At 47.4% G+C, this 18041-nt stretch overlaps 1 protein-coding gene across 7 annotated transcripts in view; it reads left to right on the top strand.

The window, feature by feature from the left end:
* Positions 1 to 16982, top strand: part of HIVEP3 (HIVEP zinc finger 3) — a 272629-nt gene extending 255647 nt beyond the window's left edge. For all 7 annotated transcript variants that reach the window (XM_032987530.2, XM_032987532.2, XM_032987536.2 and 4 more), the window contains 2 exons: positions 6595 to 7655; positions 10493 to 16982. In XM_032987530.2, the coding sequence (XP_032843421.2) occupies positions 6595 to 7655; positions 10493 to 11386 (1955 nt within the window). In that variant the 3' untranslated portion in view covers positions 11387 to 16982. The remainder of the gene's footprint in view (positions 1 to 6594; positions 7656 to 10492) is intronic.
* The last annotated feature ends 1059 nt before the right edge of the window (positions 16983 to 18041 follow it).

Here is an 18041-nt window from a genome sequence, read left to right as displayed (position 1 = left end):
GAGACGCCAAACTACCAGTGCAAACCAGGGCTGTGTCTGGAGGGACTGGTGCACACATGAGCTGTTCCCATCTCTGCAGGCAGACGCAGCCTGGACCCTGAACCACTGCTGGAGACCTCCGCATACCAGGGTGGGGGGTGAGCAGGATGGGGGCAGCTGCTTCCCTCATCCCTCACTATCATGGGTCTTTTACATCTGTAGGATGAAGGTGAATCACGCAGGTCAGAAATGATCTGGAAGATTTTTCAGTAGGGAAATAGCCAGCAAAACTAAATGGTGCTTTGACATTTAATGGCATTATTCTGAGTGCTTTACAAGAAGATACATTTACCCTGACTCACCTGCTTATTTCTTTCATCCACTTACGCACAAACACACACACACACAAGGTCTGTCCAGGCTCTGTAGATTCAGGAGTCTGTCTGTTCTTTGAGAAGGATGCATGACTCTCTTGTTTAGTAATTTCCGCCCTGGTTTATAGTATCTGCAGCTGAATTTCCCTGAAATCATCCTGAGAAGCAGATCTCCTCTTGGGAGGCTGGGCAGCATCAGGCAGGAGTGTGGTGATCATAAGAACTCCTGCCTCCATCAGAAAAGTTGAGGGAAAGATGAGGAGGATCTCCAAGCTGGGAGATGAAGGAACATGGGGTAGTCTCATGTATACTTAGCTGTTTGAGCTAGAAAAAGATATTTTACCCAAATTATTGGAGGCTGTGCTCCAACAGCTGTGAAGGGTTAGGTTATGTGTCTCCAGGGAACAGTTAGATGTTTTTACGATTGTTATTCTGTTTCCTCTAGCAAGACCCTGAATTTTCAGGGCTGGAGCCACAGCGCAGGAATGGTGGGGAAGAAGCCTTCGAGGTAGCAGATCTCAAGTCCTCGTGAAATTTTCGGTCACCTGCATTTGCGTTCAGCAGGTTGTTTTTGTGTTTATAGGAAGCACTGCACATACCAGCTGCAGAGGGAAGAGAGGCTCTGGGAGCACAGGTCTGTCTCTGTCACAGTGCGTTTATTTCTGGATAAAACAGTGCCACAGAGCAGGGTGGTGGTTTCTGCTTGCATTGCGTTGCAGGCTGGTCAGGGCACCATTGACCCTTCCTGGCAGCCACCCCAGAAATCCCAGTATGAAAGCAGCTCTTATGGCTGTCTTCAGCATTTTTTTTTCCCCTGTTTCCTGTTTCATCCCCCTGTCTCACCCCAAACAATTTTGATTCCACCATCCCTGGGATTCATTCTGCCACAGCCCGCAAGGGTTTGTTGACAATGGGTTAAAATGAACTTCTTAAAACACATGGCGCCACAGTTATTTTTATAAAGTGAACATCAGCTGAGCAAGTTCTGGAGACGGCACTGTGAGCCAGGGAATGTTAACTCGGCAGGAACAACAAACAGCGCTTATCACCCCGGTCCCCTGCTGAGGTCAAGTCCATCAGAGCTTTATTGGGAAAGGGGCTGGTTCCTGGGACATGGGCAGTGTCACATGCTTCCTGCTTCATAGGTAATTAAAAAATCACAAAGTGTGTTTCCCTGCGTAGCCGGTGGTGGGAACTGGGTTTGCTCTGCCCCAGGCTGCAGCCCGTGGTGCGGGCGGTTCCTGGGGATGGGGAGGCTGTGCCCGCTGCGCCGCCACAGCCGCTGCGGCTCTCCGAGCTGCTTTAACTCCCAGGTTTTGGATATCGAAGCTTAGAAGTGCCGTCACCCGCAGGGTGCTGTGTCCTTGGGGTATCTCCTCACTGGTTAGTTACACTGTGCTGGGGACATTAGCAGGCACTGGGACAGCCGTCGTCTCAACTTAAACTGCAGGAGCAATCAGCAAGACCTCTGTGGCTCAGGCCACCTACCACACTTCCAAAAAAAATGCCGAGCACAGTTTGGGGATTAGCATTCCTGCAGCGGGGGTTGGATGTGGTTGGATGTGGCCACCCTGTTTTGGAGACACAGAGGGGCAGATGCAGAGCGATCGGATGGAGCTGCAGGGCTTTTGTCACTGTCCTGGGACAAATATGGCTTGGAAGGCTGATGCAGCTGTCTTTGACCTGAACAGACCACGGCTCCGCTTGCCAGCGGAGAACCTGCAGGAGATACCTGAGAAGTCCCACTGTCTAACCAACCAGTCCCAAACCCCGGTGATCCCCCGTGCAGTGGTACCATGCCCTTGCAGGCTTGGGTTTTGGTTCAGATCAGGTCTAGTCACCTGGGCAGTCAGGGGAGGAGGACATGGGAGAAGGAGCAGGCCCTGTGGCATTAGCAGACATCCATGCCCCGTTTCACAGTGCCTTTCCTGACATGTACAGGGACGGACCAAGGCCACACAGAATAAATCTCTAACCAAGGCTGAGGATATCTGACCTGGCTGACAGTGTGCCGCTCCGCCTCAAGGATGGCTTTCTTCCTTTTAAATCTGCTTGAACTCTTGGCTTTTGTCCAGCTCTTCAGAGCAACCTTTCGATCAGGCAGAGACATGCTGTACTTGGCCGTGGCCTTTCTAAAGGAGGGCATGGCCAAAAGAAAACCTAATTGGGGATTTTGCAGCAGCTGCCCCAAGGGGAAAGTGTTGGCGTGGTGTGAGCAGCGGAGGCTGCTCCCATGTGGGATTGCTGGAGAGCTCCTTCAGGCTGGGAACTCACTTAAAATAATTGATTAGCTGATGGTCTCCAGAAATCTCTCCCTGCTGTTATATCACCCGTCAGTGGTGCTTTTGGAGATCAAAGCTAGCTAGTGAAAGAGGGAAGTGGCTCCTGAAATGTTGGTTACGTGACTCTGAAAAGAACAACTGTTATTTTAAAGCTTTCCATTATAGTCAATTAGAACTAATGAATCATATTAATTGAGTGTCACTTTTAAAAACCTGCAAATCAGAAGTCCTATTTATGTTACACGTAATTGCAGGCTTCTGAGGACAGAACTGGCTCACTTCACCAGTCTGGGGGAATGCTTTAATTCATGATTTCCTTCGGTCATTCATCCCAGGCTCATACAGGGTTAATAGTAGTGCACCCAGCAGCGTGTTGTGCAAGTGGTGTGAAAGCCTGTCCAGGCTGTAAGCTGATGGGAGCACTCTGCTTCTGAAAACGGGGGTCTGGCAGGTGATGAGGCTGAGCTGGTCTCAGCCTTTGGCCTAATGGAAAGAGTAGGTTTAAACAAAAGCCCGGGAGAGGTCTGCCTTGCATCCCCCAGGTCAGCCGGGAGAGCGTTCAGCGGAAAGGAGGGGACCATCAGCTGGGGGACTTCTTTTTTGGGCAGCATTAAATCATTGGTCCCTGGCTGCTTGTGGCTGAGCACACGGTGGTTGGACACCTGCTAAGCCCAGCAAGGAAGGGCCCAGCCTGGACCGGAGAGGACAGGAACCCATTAGCTTTCGGAAGGGACTCCTCTCCTGTTGTTGCTGTTGGCTGCGCGGCCGCTCGCTGGAATGTGTTGCACTGTCTGGGCTTTATTGCATTATGCAAGCAATCCGTGTAATTTTAGAATTACAAAAAATATACAGTCCCCATTTCCTCCCATTGATGCAGACCATTTGTGTTTGTGTAAAGGGGACGGTCTGCTGGGAAGGAATGCGGAAAGGTGAAAACGGGATTCAGAGGATGTTTCCTTTCTTTCCTTCCAGCTTCTTTTTCACCTGGTTAAAGCTAACACCACCCTTCTGCTGAAATTTCAAATATTCTGCCTCATGAGTAAGGAGGCCCATTGCTCACAAATGCCAAGTAAATACTAAGTAAAGCAGCCAAGAAGATGATCAGAAAATCATATTTTGTACTAGTGTTTGTAATGGTTAGGACTATTTGGATGGATGAGAAAATAACATGAAAATGGCAGAAAGGTGCATGAAAAATCATTGATCACAGCTGTAGCGTGCATCCGCTGTTCTCAGAGGAGTGGGTTTCAAAGAGCCTTCCCCTGTGTAACCACCGTGTCTTCTCTCTTCTTTGTGAAGAGGGTCAGGACAGAGCCTAGCAAGGATGAATTTAATTTAAAAAAAAAAAAAAAAAAAAAAAAAATTACTATTTTCATGTGACACAAACCAGTGCAGGAAGATTGTTGTGCTTTCCTTTGGGGGCAGATGGGGAGGGAGCAGAAGTTCCTATTATTTTAAACCAGAGTTATATTTCACTTGAATGTTTTTATTTCTATTTAAGGGGCAAGAGAAAGTAAGCGGTGTTACTATAAAAGGAGATTGGACTATAATTCTTCACTCCTGCATTGGCTTTGCTTGGTGTGGTTGCATTAGTTTGGTAGGATAACCTTAGAACAACACATGTGTAATGAAATTCAACTCTCAGTCAAAGCCATTGGCAGGGCACATTTTCACTAGCTCCCTCTCCCTTCCTCCACCTCTCCCTCCCTCTCCATCTTCTCCTGACTTGCCCGTTCTCTGCTCATTAGCTTAGCAAAATGCATTTCAGTTGCAAGAAGGCAGAGCTCAGGTCTGAGTTCTCTTTCTGCCTACAAGATGCGTGTTAGCAGGCCAAAGCAAATTCCCTTTGGGCTGGCCCGTGACTCACTGAAATGTTTCCTTCGGTGGCAAATGCAAACAACTCCCCAGTGTGGAGCTGGCTTCTAGTTCCCCTCACTCCATACTTCTGACCTTGCTGTGTGTCCTGGCCGGCGCCTGTCCGCTGTGCGACGGGGGCCAGACGAGGAGCCCACACGGGACACGGTGCTCAGCGCCTGAGGCTGGAGCTGCCTGTGCATCCCGAAGCCTATGGGTGTCAAACCCCAAAACCAGAGACAGGGACTAGCTCATAGCTCTGGTAGTGAAAAGCATTCCTTTTCCAAGCAAGAAATATGCACAGTTCACCCTACAGCTGGGAGAACTGGTCGTTTGGAATAATATTTGTTCTGAACTCAGTTCCTTTGGGAGTTGGCAAACAACCCGCCACTGGATCCTGGGCCCAGCAAATACCATCGTTATACAAGCATTTCACATTGCAAGTCAGCCTCTTGGTGGAGAGCTGCTGACTTTGATTTGATGCTCTACGAGTTCTGCAGTGGGTCTTGCTTTATGGACTAGCTAACAGACACTTTTGAAATGGGGTGGGGAGCAAATGAGATGCATTTCAGGCTGACTCTTGGATGGATAATCAGCCATGATAAAATACATGTTTTATTTCACTGGTTATGACTAATATTTCATGAGCATTTACTAGTAAGGCCCTGTTATTCAAAGTAAACAAAATCAGACTTGTTATCCATAGATCACAGTGACTTCTCACTGTGTAGCTGTGTCCCCTTCTGAAAACCACCCTGCCTGATGCAGGCAGGTGTGGTCCAGCCTCAGCGTTAGCATCGTTTAATTTCCCCTCTGGCTCGCCCTGCTGACAGATGGCAGCTTTAAATGGAAAACCGTTTCGGTGTTCATCAGAGGAGAAACGGTGTCCTAGGCTGAACTGATGGGGAAAACTGGCCAGCAGGGCTGCAATTAGTTACCCAGCTTCACGCAGGTGTCAAAGCAGCATACAGGCGCTCTCCTTCCAGAGCTGGGGACCAAGGATGTCCCAGCAGCTCTGCACCCGTTGTCTTGGTGCTTGGCACAAACAGAGTTTGAGATACTGGTATTTTATTAGCCACTCCAGAGCAGTGGGGACTTGCAGGAAAGCCTCCTGACAGTCCCATTCTGTTGAGCTACAGTGACATCCAGTGGCTGTTCCCGATGGACCTCTTCAGCCTGAGCTCGCAGTTCTGCCAGGATCGCTGCACATCTGGCATGGGGAAATGCAGATTTTTCTCAGCGCAGAGCAGAGCAGTGGGTGAGCCGGCAGTGATCTGCCTGGGAGCTTGGTGCTGGTCTCAGAAAGTTTCTGCTGGTCCTTAAAGTAGAAGAGCGATGCTGTATTTTTAGCTGCAGATATGTTTAAAATCCTTTAGCATTTGCTTTTTGTATACTCCTTACTGTTTACGAGCTCTTGTTAACAAAACATCCCTGTGCAGGGCCTTCAACAGCCAGACAGTAAAAACCTCTGCCACAAAGAAGCATCTGCATTATAGCTAGAATTTATGAAAATAAAAGAAAATCCACAGAGGTTCTTTCAACCCTATTGTTTCCTTTTTAATAAAAGTCCTGTCTTGTTAACATTTACCCGTCACATAATGTAGGCAGGAAAAGGCCCAACATGTGGAGGATGGGAGCAGTCACCTCAGCAACTTTCCAGTACTTTGGCAGCTGTAGATACCTTGTAGGCACCATTACAACAAATAGTGATAAAAAGCTCACCGAAGGATGAGAGTGCTGCTCTTCTTCTCACCTGTGAGGAGTTTGTTTGCATTTCTGTCAAAAAGCAGGCAGGGTGTGTGAAGGTGTACAGCAGAAGCGGGGACCGATGGCTCCATGTGTTGGCAGAGCAATGGCTAGAACCAAAATTAGGGTAGACTGGAGGTCCCAGTGGTGGGATTCACTGTGATCTACTGGGTTCATCAGAAGTGGAGTTGGCACAGAGGGCAAGACTGCAGACTTCAAAGCACAAGATGATCAGAGCTAGGAAATAGCTGGGTCCTCTCTCCTCTTGTCCCTTTAGAACTTTTGAGCAGATTTAGCACAAAAATAGTCCCTGTATGTGTCTCTTAAACTCTCTGTTTTGTGTTTGCCCATCCCTTCAGGAACCAGTGAAGACCTATTCCAGGACTCTGAGGGGCGGGAGGGATCTGAGCCAATTGAAGAACACCAGTTTTCAGACCTAGAGGAATCTGATGATGATGATGACAATGAAGATGAGGAAGATGAGGAGGAAGAGGAGAGCCAAGATGAGCCACCTTTAAAGTTGCCAGAAGGCAAACATACCACCCTCCTGATGCACTCTTCAGGTGGCTCTCCATCTTCTCAAGAGGAAGGCACTGAAATAGCATTGTCCTTAACCCAAGAAACTGTTTCCAGCAGCCAAAAAGTAGGTGAAGGCCAGCAGGCCTCCTCCTCAGGGCTGGAAACAAAGTGGTCAGCAGACAGCAGTGACATTGCTGTGTGCCACAGCTTCTTGAGTCTCCACAGACCAGCTTTGACCTCCACCGAACAATTGGCTTCTGCTGAAAGCGAGTCTGTCACAAGGCCACAGATGTCCTTAGTTATGGACCTGTCAACCTCAAAAGACACCTCCCCAAGAAAAAGGTGGTCTCCGAGCCAGGACTCTGGCAGAGGTGGTGGCAGCAGCAGACCAATGCTAGCGAGAAAGCACCTATTAACCAAAAATGAAACTTCACCAAAACGGTTTTCACCAACTGGAGAACTGTCATCTCTAAGGTGCCTGTCTCCAGGGAGAGGGTTGTCTCCTTGCCAGCGTGTCTCTCCCAGGAGGGAGGCATCTCCACTGAGATGTGTGTCACCAAGACTTGAGCTGTCGCCCAGCAGGCATCTTTCCCCCAGAAGAGAGCTGTCCCCGAGAACATACCTTCCACCAGAAGGAGAAGTCTCCCCTGTGAGGCACTCGTCGCCGAGCAGAGAGATGTCATCAGTCAGATATTTATCGCTGAAGAAAGTCTTGTCTCCAGGCTGTTCAGAGTCGTCTAGGTATCCATCCCCCGGGAAAGAGGACTTGCCTGGTACTAGCAAATCAGCAGCAGATGACAAAGTTCAAAGCTCATATCAAGCCCAGCATGGGATATTATCTTCGATGCCTCTACCTCACAGGTTCTTTGGCAAAAACGTACAGCTCTACGAGTCCAAGCTGGTAAGTTCAAGCCCCTCTTGCCTTCTAGTCCCTGCAGAACATTCTCTGATATGTTTTTTAATGAAGATTGCAATGCATAAGTGCATAGTGACTCTGACTGTCACCCATGTCACAGGTAACCCAGAGAAAAGTGACAGCGGACAGCAATGGGTTTTGCACCCATTTTGGTCCTGCCCATCTCAGTTAAAAAGAAATAAAAGTTGTCCCTTCTCCAAGGGATTATTTACACTCCTGACCCAACCGGTCTGCTGCTGAGACAAGCAGTAAGAATGATCACTTAATAATGACTAGTTGTCACTAAGAAGCCTTTTTTTCCTGGGAATTTCATACCCATTTCTGAGATTTCACCAGCTGGGGTGAAGCTGTGACCATTTTTCACTGGTCAGTGACCTGAACCAGGTCTGAACCAGCCATTGCACTCTATTGCTGACTCCCGGGCTACGTACATAAGCAGTCAATTCTGTTAGATTAACTGCTGAGAAATGTTTGTTTGGACATCTCTGATTTCATCTCGCTTCTCTCTTCAGCACAGAGAGGTGTTTCCCACTGGGTCCAGAAAATTATTTAATCTCTCTGCTGGACATTTCAAATCCTATGGGTAAAGGAAAATTGCATGTTCCTCCCACTGCTGCAGGCAAATTAGACGTCGGGTTTGGTGGAACGTTTCCCATTTCTACTGAAGTGCCTGGCTCTCCTGTAATTTATGCTGATGAACATGAGATTCAGTTGCTGGAATTTGTCTGCTGTGAAACTGGTGTGAGGAGAAACTCAAGCCCTTAGGGACTGCACTGGGAAGAGAGAGGCCTTTATACAACCCCTGGAGAACCTGTCACGGCAGATGCTGACCCAGGTCTTCTCCAGAAAAGCCACGCTGCCCAGTGTGCGTTTCTTCCATGTCTATGATAACGTACCGTCTTTTGGTGCTGCCTGCCTTCTGCTTGCCACTATGAGTGTTTGTCTTACCTTCTCAGAGACTGTCCTTTGTTTTAGGTCCAGACATTTCTTACTTTAATGTTATTTCCCTTTCCTGCCAATTAACTTTCTGTGGTAAATCTCAGGGCTGTGGAAATCCCGATCCTTGAAATCTAAAGCATTTCGGTCAGGAAAACTTCCCACTGCCACTACTTGGAGCAAATCCCTCAAGCTCCCTAGTCCACAGTAGGAGACAATATTGCTTATCTTCCCATTCACACCTTTTAACTTACAGTCTCACACACATGACTTTTTGCTCCATTTTCCTGCTCCTGTTTTGCACCCAGAGTCACCACTGTCACTCCATTTATCAGCGAGATGGACAGCTAGGCTTTTATTGCAGAATTACGCTCCTGGTAAGGCTACAAGAGACAGAAAGGTCAGAGGTGGATTTATCAGATCCCAAATGGAGCTCTGTGATCAAAACTGGTGCCGTATGCAAGTGTCTAAGGACACTTGGAAATGATCTTGGCTTAGCTTCAGTGTTAAGCTTTCTGCCAAGTCTGCGCATCAGGCCTGACCACGACCATCTCTCTTCCCACTGGCTCTTGCAGTAGGTAGTCTCTCCTTCTGGTGGCTGTTACACCACTGAGACAATATGTTTAGGGGTTTCCCAGCATCCCTATAGCGATTCTGCCAAGACTTCATGTGGATAAATAAGATTAGCAAGTGTTTGGGCTTATAACTGCTGACCGAGTGTACACTATCTTCGGTGGCTCTTGCTTTCTCTCTCTTCTGTTCTCTTCTGCTGCTTTCCTCTGTGATAGAGATCTTCCATAGAGACCCAGCTCGCAGGGTCAGACAATTCTCCATAATCCTACAAAGAAATATGCCTTCCAGTGAATCCTCAGATTTTATAGCTAGCCCCATCTCAATGGAAAGTTGATTTCGGTTTCTGTTGCTGCTTCTTCTAGGGAGTCCTGTTTAGGGGTTTAGTTATAACCTCATCACTAATTAATCCATTTCTGTTTAGCCACATATCTCTCCATGATGTACATTAGGAAACTATGTGAAGCACCGAGAGAGAAAGAGGAAAAGGTAAAATGGTAGGGTCTTAACCTTTGATTTCTGCAGACCACACCATGAGGGTGGTGGTGGGGATCACACTGATGGGTGTGCTTTGTGTCAAATGAGAGTTAATGCTATCTCTTACTCGGTCCAAAACATCCCTGCAATTATCATCTGTAAGGATGTATTCCTTATTTAAGAAAGTACAATAAAAATAAATAATATTATTCTGGGCTCTCAGAATCCCCGTGTACTGAAAGGGATCCAGATCAGCTCGGATGGCAGGAAACACTGGCACCCTTTCTCAGTGTTTCAGAGGCAACTCTGATAATAGGACAAGGGGTAACGGTTTTAAACTAAAAGAGGGTAGATTCAGGCTAGATATAAAGAAGACGTTTTTTACGATGAGAGTGGTGAAATACTGGAACAGGTTGCCCAGAGAGGTGGTAGACGCCCCATCCCTGGAATCATTCAAGGCCAGGTGGGATGGAACTCTGAGTAACCTGATCTTGAAGATCTCCCTGCTCATTGCAGGGGAGTTGGACTAAGTGATCTTTAGAGATCCCTTCCAACCCAACCCATTCTGTGATTTTATAATGATCCAAGCCTGAACCAAAGCCCTGGATCTGTGCCCCAACAGTCTGTGGGCATATTTGTACCCAGAAGGCAAACGCTGTGGGTTGTGTTGTTCATTACCTTAAAGATTTTGGGGTCAGAATCTTCCTCAGTTGATTGATCTCCCTCGAATTAGAATAAAATGTTAACAAAACCAGTCCTTGTAGTGAGCATTAATGATGCTCATGCTGTAACTTGCCTGTTGCACTGATTCAGCTGTTTCTTTTCCCTCTCCGGTGCAGAAGATAGAACCACGAAGCCCAACATGCTCACCTGGCATCACGCAGCCTGTCTGCTCCAGACCCTTGCAGGCACCTCATGAAATACATGTCCACGGTCCCAGCCGAGGGGAGGAGAACGTCTTCAGCCATCTCCCGTTGCATTCGCAGCAGCTCACGAGGACCCCGTATCCTATGATTCCCATTGGGGGCATCCAGATGGTCCAGGCGAGGCCAAGCACCCATCCCAGCTTGGTGCCCAGTTCGGTCGTGTCCCTGCAAGCAGGATACTTTGCCTCTGGCAGCAGCAGCTTCGCGGAGTTCAGCCGAGCTCCCAAGAGGGACGAGGAACCGCAGGTCCCGCGGGAGCCGTCGTCGGCATCTGTCTCCCCGGTTGCAAAGGTTTCTAAATACACACTGTCCCCAGAGCCTACGAGCAGTGGTTACTTAGAAGAGAAAATGAGGACTAGTGAGCTTCAGCAAAAGACAGACCAGGAGGAATACAGGGTAAAAATGTTCGCTGAGTCTAGCCACGCGGAGCAGGCAGGCTGCTCGGCATCCCCAGCCAGCCCCAGCACAACCGATGAGCACTCTCCAAAGCCTTCGACAAGCGGGGAAGAACCCTTGAAAAAAACGGGCAAGAAGCAATCTGGCAGCTCGAGCACTTCTTTTGAATCATCCTGCACTTTCATCTCAGATCTCCCCTCCCAGCCGTTGGACCGAAGCAGCAGCACCGGCTGCCTCTCAGAGCCCTCGTCGAGCCATTCGCACGCCCAGCCGTTCTCCGTCCGGAGGAGAAACCTCTCCGGAGAGCCCAGTCGCCAAGGGGGAACCTCCAGGAAGAGCAGTCCACACCTAGAGCACGCAGATTTAGGTCAAACTCAAAAAAAGGTGGATGAAAACACGGGAAGTACTTAAGCCTCCACCATCTGTTCCACCTTTAGGCTTCCTATGTAAAATCAACAGACATTTTCAACACTATTTCCTTTAGTATAATCATCGCTATAAGAAGCACTCTAGTGAATGACCAAACCCATGGAAGATTCCTGGTTTTCTTTGTCCCAGTCTGGTATTATCTCCACATGTATGCAGTTACTTGTGCCTTTTTCTATACCTTTTGTTGCTTGAAATGTACAAAACTGTTTGAGGCTGTGAATATTTTTTTAGAGTTTTTTGGAAAGGGGTTTGTTAGACCTTGTCTTTTTTGCCATTTAGGTGTGCGTAATTATGGGCCTGAGAGATGCAGAAAGGAAAGGGTTAAGCATTTTAAGAGGAAGAAGATGCACTGAAAACAAAAACAAAACAAAAACTTTTTTATATTGATTACATGATTAAAAAAAAAAAAACAAACCCAAACCCTTGCTCCTGTGTACAGAAGTTTATGATTCGTATTTATTACATGCTTTATTTAATTCTCGCAAAGTGCTTGTTTTTTTTTTTCTTGCATCCCTCTGGTTGCCTATGGTTGTGCTTTAAACAGTTGAGACTGCTTTACATTTGAAAAACGTGTTTACCCTGAACTTGTAAATGAAACTAGCACTTCCTTGAGTAGGGGGAGGTTCGTTCCAAGCGAGAGAAATTGTCACTCAAAAGAGAAACTGAATCTTGAGCACCCCTCCCTCCTGCAGAACCCATCAAAAGCACTTTTCTAAAAAGGGACAAATAAAAGGTTCTTCTTCAAAGATTTAACTGCAAGAACATAGGAATGTATCGAATGTAGACCCAGTGCCAGGAATGGTGTCTCTCGCTGGACGAGCCGGCCTCCTGCTTGCTTTAATCCTTCCATCCCGCGCCCACTCCCCGCACGCACAGCCGCTCCGCAATGTCCCCCACATCGCCCCGGCAAAGTCATGCCTGTGCCTGAGAGCCCCGCTTTTCTGGGGTTTGGAAGCCCTCTGTAAACACCCTCCCTCAGTTTAAAAGTGGAAGTAAACTCAGCCTTCCAACCATTTTTCCTCCGTAATTTTTTTCAGTTGCGGACAAACTCCCTCCATCCCATCCCCTCTTGGTCCTGGCTGGTTTGGCTTCGTTGAGCTCTAGGGATGCAGGAGTAGTTCATGCTCTGCTCATTTGCATGCCTGCGGCTCTGTAACTCTGTGTCTTATTTTAATTTTATTTATTTATTTAAGCAGAACGTCGCAAACGTAGTCCTTATTGTGCAGATGGGCCCTTTTTTGGTGTTTTGGAAGAAAAAAGTTATGATGCTGAGTGGTTAATGTTTGCAATCAGCTTGTTATGCATGCACAGTAACTTTTTCCAGAGCAAATTTTTAACTATGACCATCCGTAGCAGAGCAATGGCCTCTACTGCCAATAGATACGATACCAAATACAGAGAGACCCGATGGAGCCATTCCTCTCTGTCACGTTAACACACTTTTTAAAATACAAATGTTCGATACATGTTTGCCCTAGCAGACAGCAGGCTCTTTACTACTTCAGAGGGTTTTCTGGTCTATGGAATCTGTACAAACCTCTTTTTTTTTTTTTTATTTTAACAAAAAAAAAAAAAAAAAGATATAAATATTTAACCAGTGGACCAGTTCTTTCTTCTTTCAGAGCTGTTCCAGTTTATCGGGTACGTAATACACTTTTTAAAAAAAAAAAAAAAATTAAAAAAAAATTAAAAGAGATCAAATAAAACCTGAATGAAAACATATTTCCTTTGCCAGACTTGATGAGCTATGAACTGTTCCCGTTTCACGGGCAAATAATATAAATTTTTTAATAATCTTCTGTGATTTTCTTTTTGGTTTTCTTGTAAAGGGAATTAAGTACAAAAGAAGATATCATGGAAATAACATTAAGGCTGTGACACTGACCAAAACAACGTCCAGAATCCATTTATACCTTAATTAGCACTTTTATCAAGTTTCCCTTTTTTCCCATCTCCCCTTTTGGCCCCAAGCCTGGAAGTTGGTCCTGCTTTCAAACTCGGCCAGATCCCGTAGCAGGAGCAGGGGCTGGGAGTTCAGTTCAGCGTAGCAACTCCGTTCAGTGAAACCCTTAAGCACCAGCTTAAATCCTCCTCAGGCTTTCAGCGTGTGCTTAGTATCAAGATGCCCCGGAGCAGACTGCTCAGCCAGGGTCGGTGTGAGCACCCTGGAAACCATCCACCAGACCCAGCAACACTTTTGACTTTCTTGGCTTCTGCCACTTTTTCGCCCCTTGCCCTTGTCACATTCTTAACATTATTCCAAGATAGCTTTCTGTATTTAATTTGTACAACATTTAATTATGTACAATATATAAATTGTACATAAAGAAAAATAATGCAGCAGTTGTGCACTCAGTGTCCTGATTTTGTTAGGTGCATTTGACATGAGCTTTGGGCTAGATCAAATTTGCTTGGCTTCTTCCTGTAACTGTATTTTAATCCTTGACCTGTTGATACTTTGCATGGGGTTTTTTTTTCTCCCTCTGTCACTTCTGGATAGAGGAAAAAAAAAAGCCCAACGAAACTCAGAAGTCATTACATTGGTTTCTTGCTTTTGTTGTTGTGGTTTATTTTATTATTATTATTAATTATTATTATTGTTATTATTATTATTATTATTATTACTTTTTAAAGCTTTTCCAGCAGCTCAAGATGAGTTGAAGCTTTCTTCATCTCAGCTGCAGAGCATCCGGGCTGGCAGCCGGTGCTGCGTGGGGCAGCGGTGTGTGTGACCAGCCGGGTGCCTTCACCCGCGGCCAAAAAAAAAAAAAGCGGGGAAAGGAGTTTGGGAAAGGGCCGTGCAGCAGTGAGGTGCTCGCCGGGTCACGCTCTGCTCGGACCCCATACCCACCACCCTGGCAGCCCCGGAGCGGGCACACGCAAGGACCGCTGAAAACTCAGGAGACGGGCAAAAAAAAAAAACCAACCCCCCCCCCAGGCTGTGCTGAGTCTCAGCCTGGTTCGGCTTCTCAGCAGAGCGGCTGCGGGCATGGCAGGGGAGGCTCTGGCTGGGGTGAAATGGTGCTTCACGCTATACCTAACGGGCGCAATATGGCCTATTGGATAGGCAAAAAGGATCACACACACACACAAAATATTGATATTTAAGGGCTAATTATCACACTGACAGCTCAGAGCTCCGCGGGAAGGGTGTCCTCCTCCGCGCCAGCACCAGCATCTCCGTCTGTGGGCAGGGCGGGCGTCCCCGAGGGGCAGCCCCAGCCCTGCTGTGAAATCATAGTGTGACCTTGTGCAAATCGTGTCTCCCCTCTGCCTCGTACTCGGCCAAGGAGCACAGTGATGCAGCTCCACTGATTTTCGTAGAGTTGTGTGTTACTTACAGCGGGGCTGAAGACCCGGCCATCACTGGTGACTGCCTTTTCTATCCGGAGCACCCGCTGGCTTCCCTGTGCCACACTTGGTGAAAGCTGTTTGCAGGTCACAGCTTTTAATATCACTCTGGGTATCTGTTCTGTCTGCAAAATAGGGATGATAAATCCTGATTTACTTTCCACAAGGGCTGCAGGGGTAACAAAATTTGTATCTGTACAGACGCTTTGCAGAGCAGTTAGCAGTATTATTTGCAAGAGAATGTATTAATAATGCAAATAGGCAAATTAAAAATCAGAGCCCGGCCCTTCCTTTTCATCGGCAGGTGGAAAAAAAAATCTGCTGCTTTTCTTACAGCAGAGGTTCTTAAATTTATAGTTCATGAAAGCATGTGGCCTTCAGAGACTGGCTGCTCCTCTTGTTACGTAGCTGGTTAATCAGCCAAAACCCTTCTCTGATATTTCCTTCCCTGGTAAGCTGTTTGTGTAGCTCCCGTGAATGCAGGTACTCGGTGGCAAACAGAGGCTCTGGCACCCAAGAAATCATTCAGCATTGAGGACTTGGCCCATGCTCTTAAGTAACTCCTTGAAGCAGTCCTGTTAAGTACCAAGCCTTCTATCCAGAGCTAATAAAGCACTTCTGCGTTGGTTTAAGCTTCAGCATTTCTGGAGTTTCAGTAACTTCTTTGTGCTTAAGCATGAATTTAGCTTATTTTATCAAGGTTACAGAGCTCTGTGTCTTGCAGGACTGAGCAGACCACGAGAGGAGGAGAGGGGGGTAGTTGGCTCCCAATAACGACCCCGTGCCTTGAAGCAGATCTCTGTCAGCTCTAATTATTCACAGGTGGTTGGCTGGATACCCAGGAACTGCAGCAGGAAACTCTTTAAAAGTAATGATGAAGTAGCTGTGACTTTAGAGCTTCTGACTGGGGAATGTATTCCATCACCTGCTCCTAAGGGATGGCATTTTGAGCCCCGGTGTCACTAGTCGCACCCCTCAGCCCGCGCTCGGCTGGCAGAGAGGAGCCGCGCGCCAGCCCCCAGCCCCCCCAGCGCTGCCGGGGTTTGCTGCGGGCGCTGGGCCCGTCCTGCTGGGCTCGGGGGGTGCTGGGGCTGGGGGCAGCGGGGGTGCTGCTGGCAGAGGGGGTGCCGGCCGGCAGGCACCGGCGGCAAGCGGGCCAGCACCCCTCCAGTCAGCGCCCGCGTCCCCGGCCGGCGATGCCCGCGCAGCTGGCCCCCTCCCCGGCCCCTGCCTCTCACCGCCACCCAAAACAGCTGCAGAAGAGTTGGTTTTCTCCCAAGCCGGCTTCCACTTTTACCTGGTTTTTGTTTCAAACCCGCAGAAGCAGCACCTGACTCAAGCAATATAGTTGGTCACGCAGAAGTCGTTAAATTCTTCCAGTTTTCATCCAAAAATCCCGGACAATTTGATCTAGCCCTTTTCTGCTGTTCTCGCAATAGCATTTCATTTGCTGACTTGGTTTCATCATGTGCTCTTCTTTTTTTTTTTTTTTTTTTTTTATATTTCCATCTATTGCACAGTATTTACAAATAAAACCATATTGTAAATTATTTACAAAAAATAAAAAAAAAAATTAAAAAAATCAGTCCTGATGGCATAAAACCAATCTGTTTTCATTACTGAGATATGATGGCACTTACGATCACTTTAGTAAATGTAATGTAAAAAATAATAATAATAATAATAATGTGTACGCAAATTTAATATACATGGTCTCATGTAAGATAAATATTTGCCTTTTTTTCTAAAAGGTGTATGTATTCTGTAAGTGGAATAGTCTGTAGAAAGTTTCTATATGTTCTTAAAATGGCAATACATTCCAAAAAAGGTACTGTAAATATGTACAGCGTACAATGTAATTTGGTAGTTTTGCCTGTAATTTTATTTTAACTCCAGTTTCTACACTTGCATCTTGCAATGTCTGTATGGTTATATCAGTGCAAAAAAAATGCAGGTAAAAGCACAGTCTGATGTAAAAAAAAAAAAAAAAACAACAAAAAAACAAACAAAAACCACAAAAAAACCAAAACAACAAAAAAAAAAAAAAAAGAAGAAAAAATACTCAGTATTTGATGTTTGTGACCCTTATTGTAAATGACATCTGTACTGTGAATGAGAAGTTTTTACAAGTATAATATTGCCTTTACTACAGCTCAGATTGTCTGCTCAGTCTGAGCGTATTTTTAAAAAAATAGCATGTTGGAATAAATTTTAAAGTCCCAACATATTACTATTTGCATGACTGGCAGTCTTTAATTTTGATTTTATTTAGCACAGTCGGGGACCTGGGTTGTAAAACGACGGAGGCAAATCGGATACACCCGTGTTAAGTTGCACCCCCTGGCCCCCCCGCTCCCCCCGAGCGATCGCCGCTGAAACACCCCAGTTGCATGCAAAGTGCTGCCCTAGCAGAAATGCCATGAACATATTATTTTCAGTATTTCCTCCGTGCAGTGCAGGGGTGGCGAGGCAGAGGCACGTGGTGGATCCTCTGATGGGGCTCCGCAGAGACCGGACCGAATTCCGTGCACTGATCAGAGCCCATTGCTGGGATTCATTTTTTCAAGAGGTGCCGTTCCTTGCTGGATCCCCCAAATCCTGGGGTGCTGCACAGCATCCCATGGTGGCCACATTCGCTGTGGGGGGTCTTGCTGGGCTTTCTGCTGCCGGGTGAAGCAGCATGCCCTGCCACCCCCCCCCCCCCCCCAAGGCTGAGATGGCTGCTTTCTTCACTCCCTCCTTGACACCCTCCAGACTGTCCTTCCTGCTCCAGGACACATTTGGGACCTTCCTCCCCCCCCAGTCTCCCCGCTCTGCCCCACCAGCGTGCGGGGGTGCTGCCTGCCCCCCTGCCCCAGGCATCCCCGCCACAGGGCATTTTGGAGCTGGGGGGGGGGGGAATCTGCTCCCCTCCTCACCCTGCTTCGCCCGTTCGCCCTGGCGGCAGGGAGCAGCGCGGGGGGTCCCTGCACCCCAGCACCCCTTCAAACCCCGACCTTTCCGACCACGCTCTCCAGATAACACAAGCATCACGTCTCAAAGCCAGGCCTGCCTGAGGCTGGTCCACCACCAGTGCCGCTCCTGAAATAAGCATGACCATAATGGGGGGAAAAAAAAAAAAAAAAAAAAAAAAAAGAGAGAAAAGCCTGTAATTTCCCCCTGCTAATTGTCCTCCCAGCGAAGCAGCCTGCCCTCAGCTCATCCGTTCCCTCCATGCATCAGTAAACCCTGCTGGGTGAGGGAGGTCCCACCTGCTCGTGCTCACCCCCCCGCCTCCAGCGGTCCG

The sequence above is a fragment of the Tyto alba genome, unplaced genomic scaffold (genome assembly GCF_018691265.1).
Source record: "Tyto alba isolate M040663 unplaced genomic scaffold, T.alba_DEE_v4.0 Super-Scaffold_20, whole genome shotgun sequence".
Lineage (NCBI taxonomy): Eukaryota > Metazoa > Chordata > Aves > Strigiformes > Tytonidae > Tyto > Tyto alba.
This window is presented reverse-complemented; position numbering and strand designations above follow the sequence as displayed.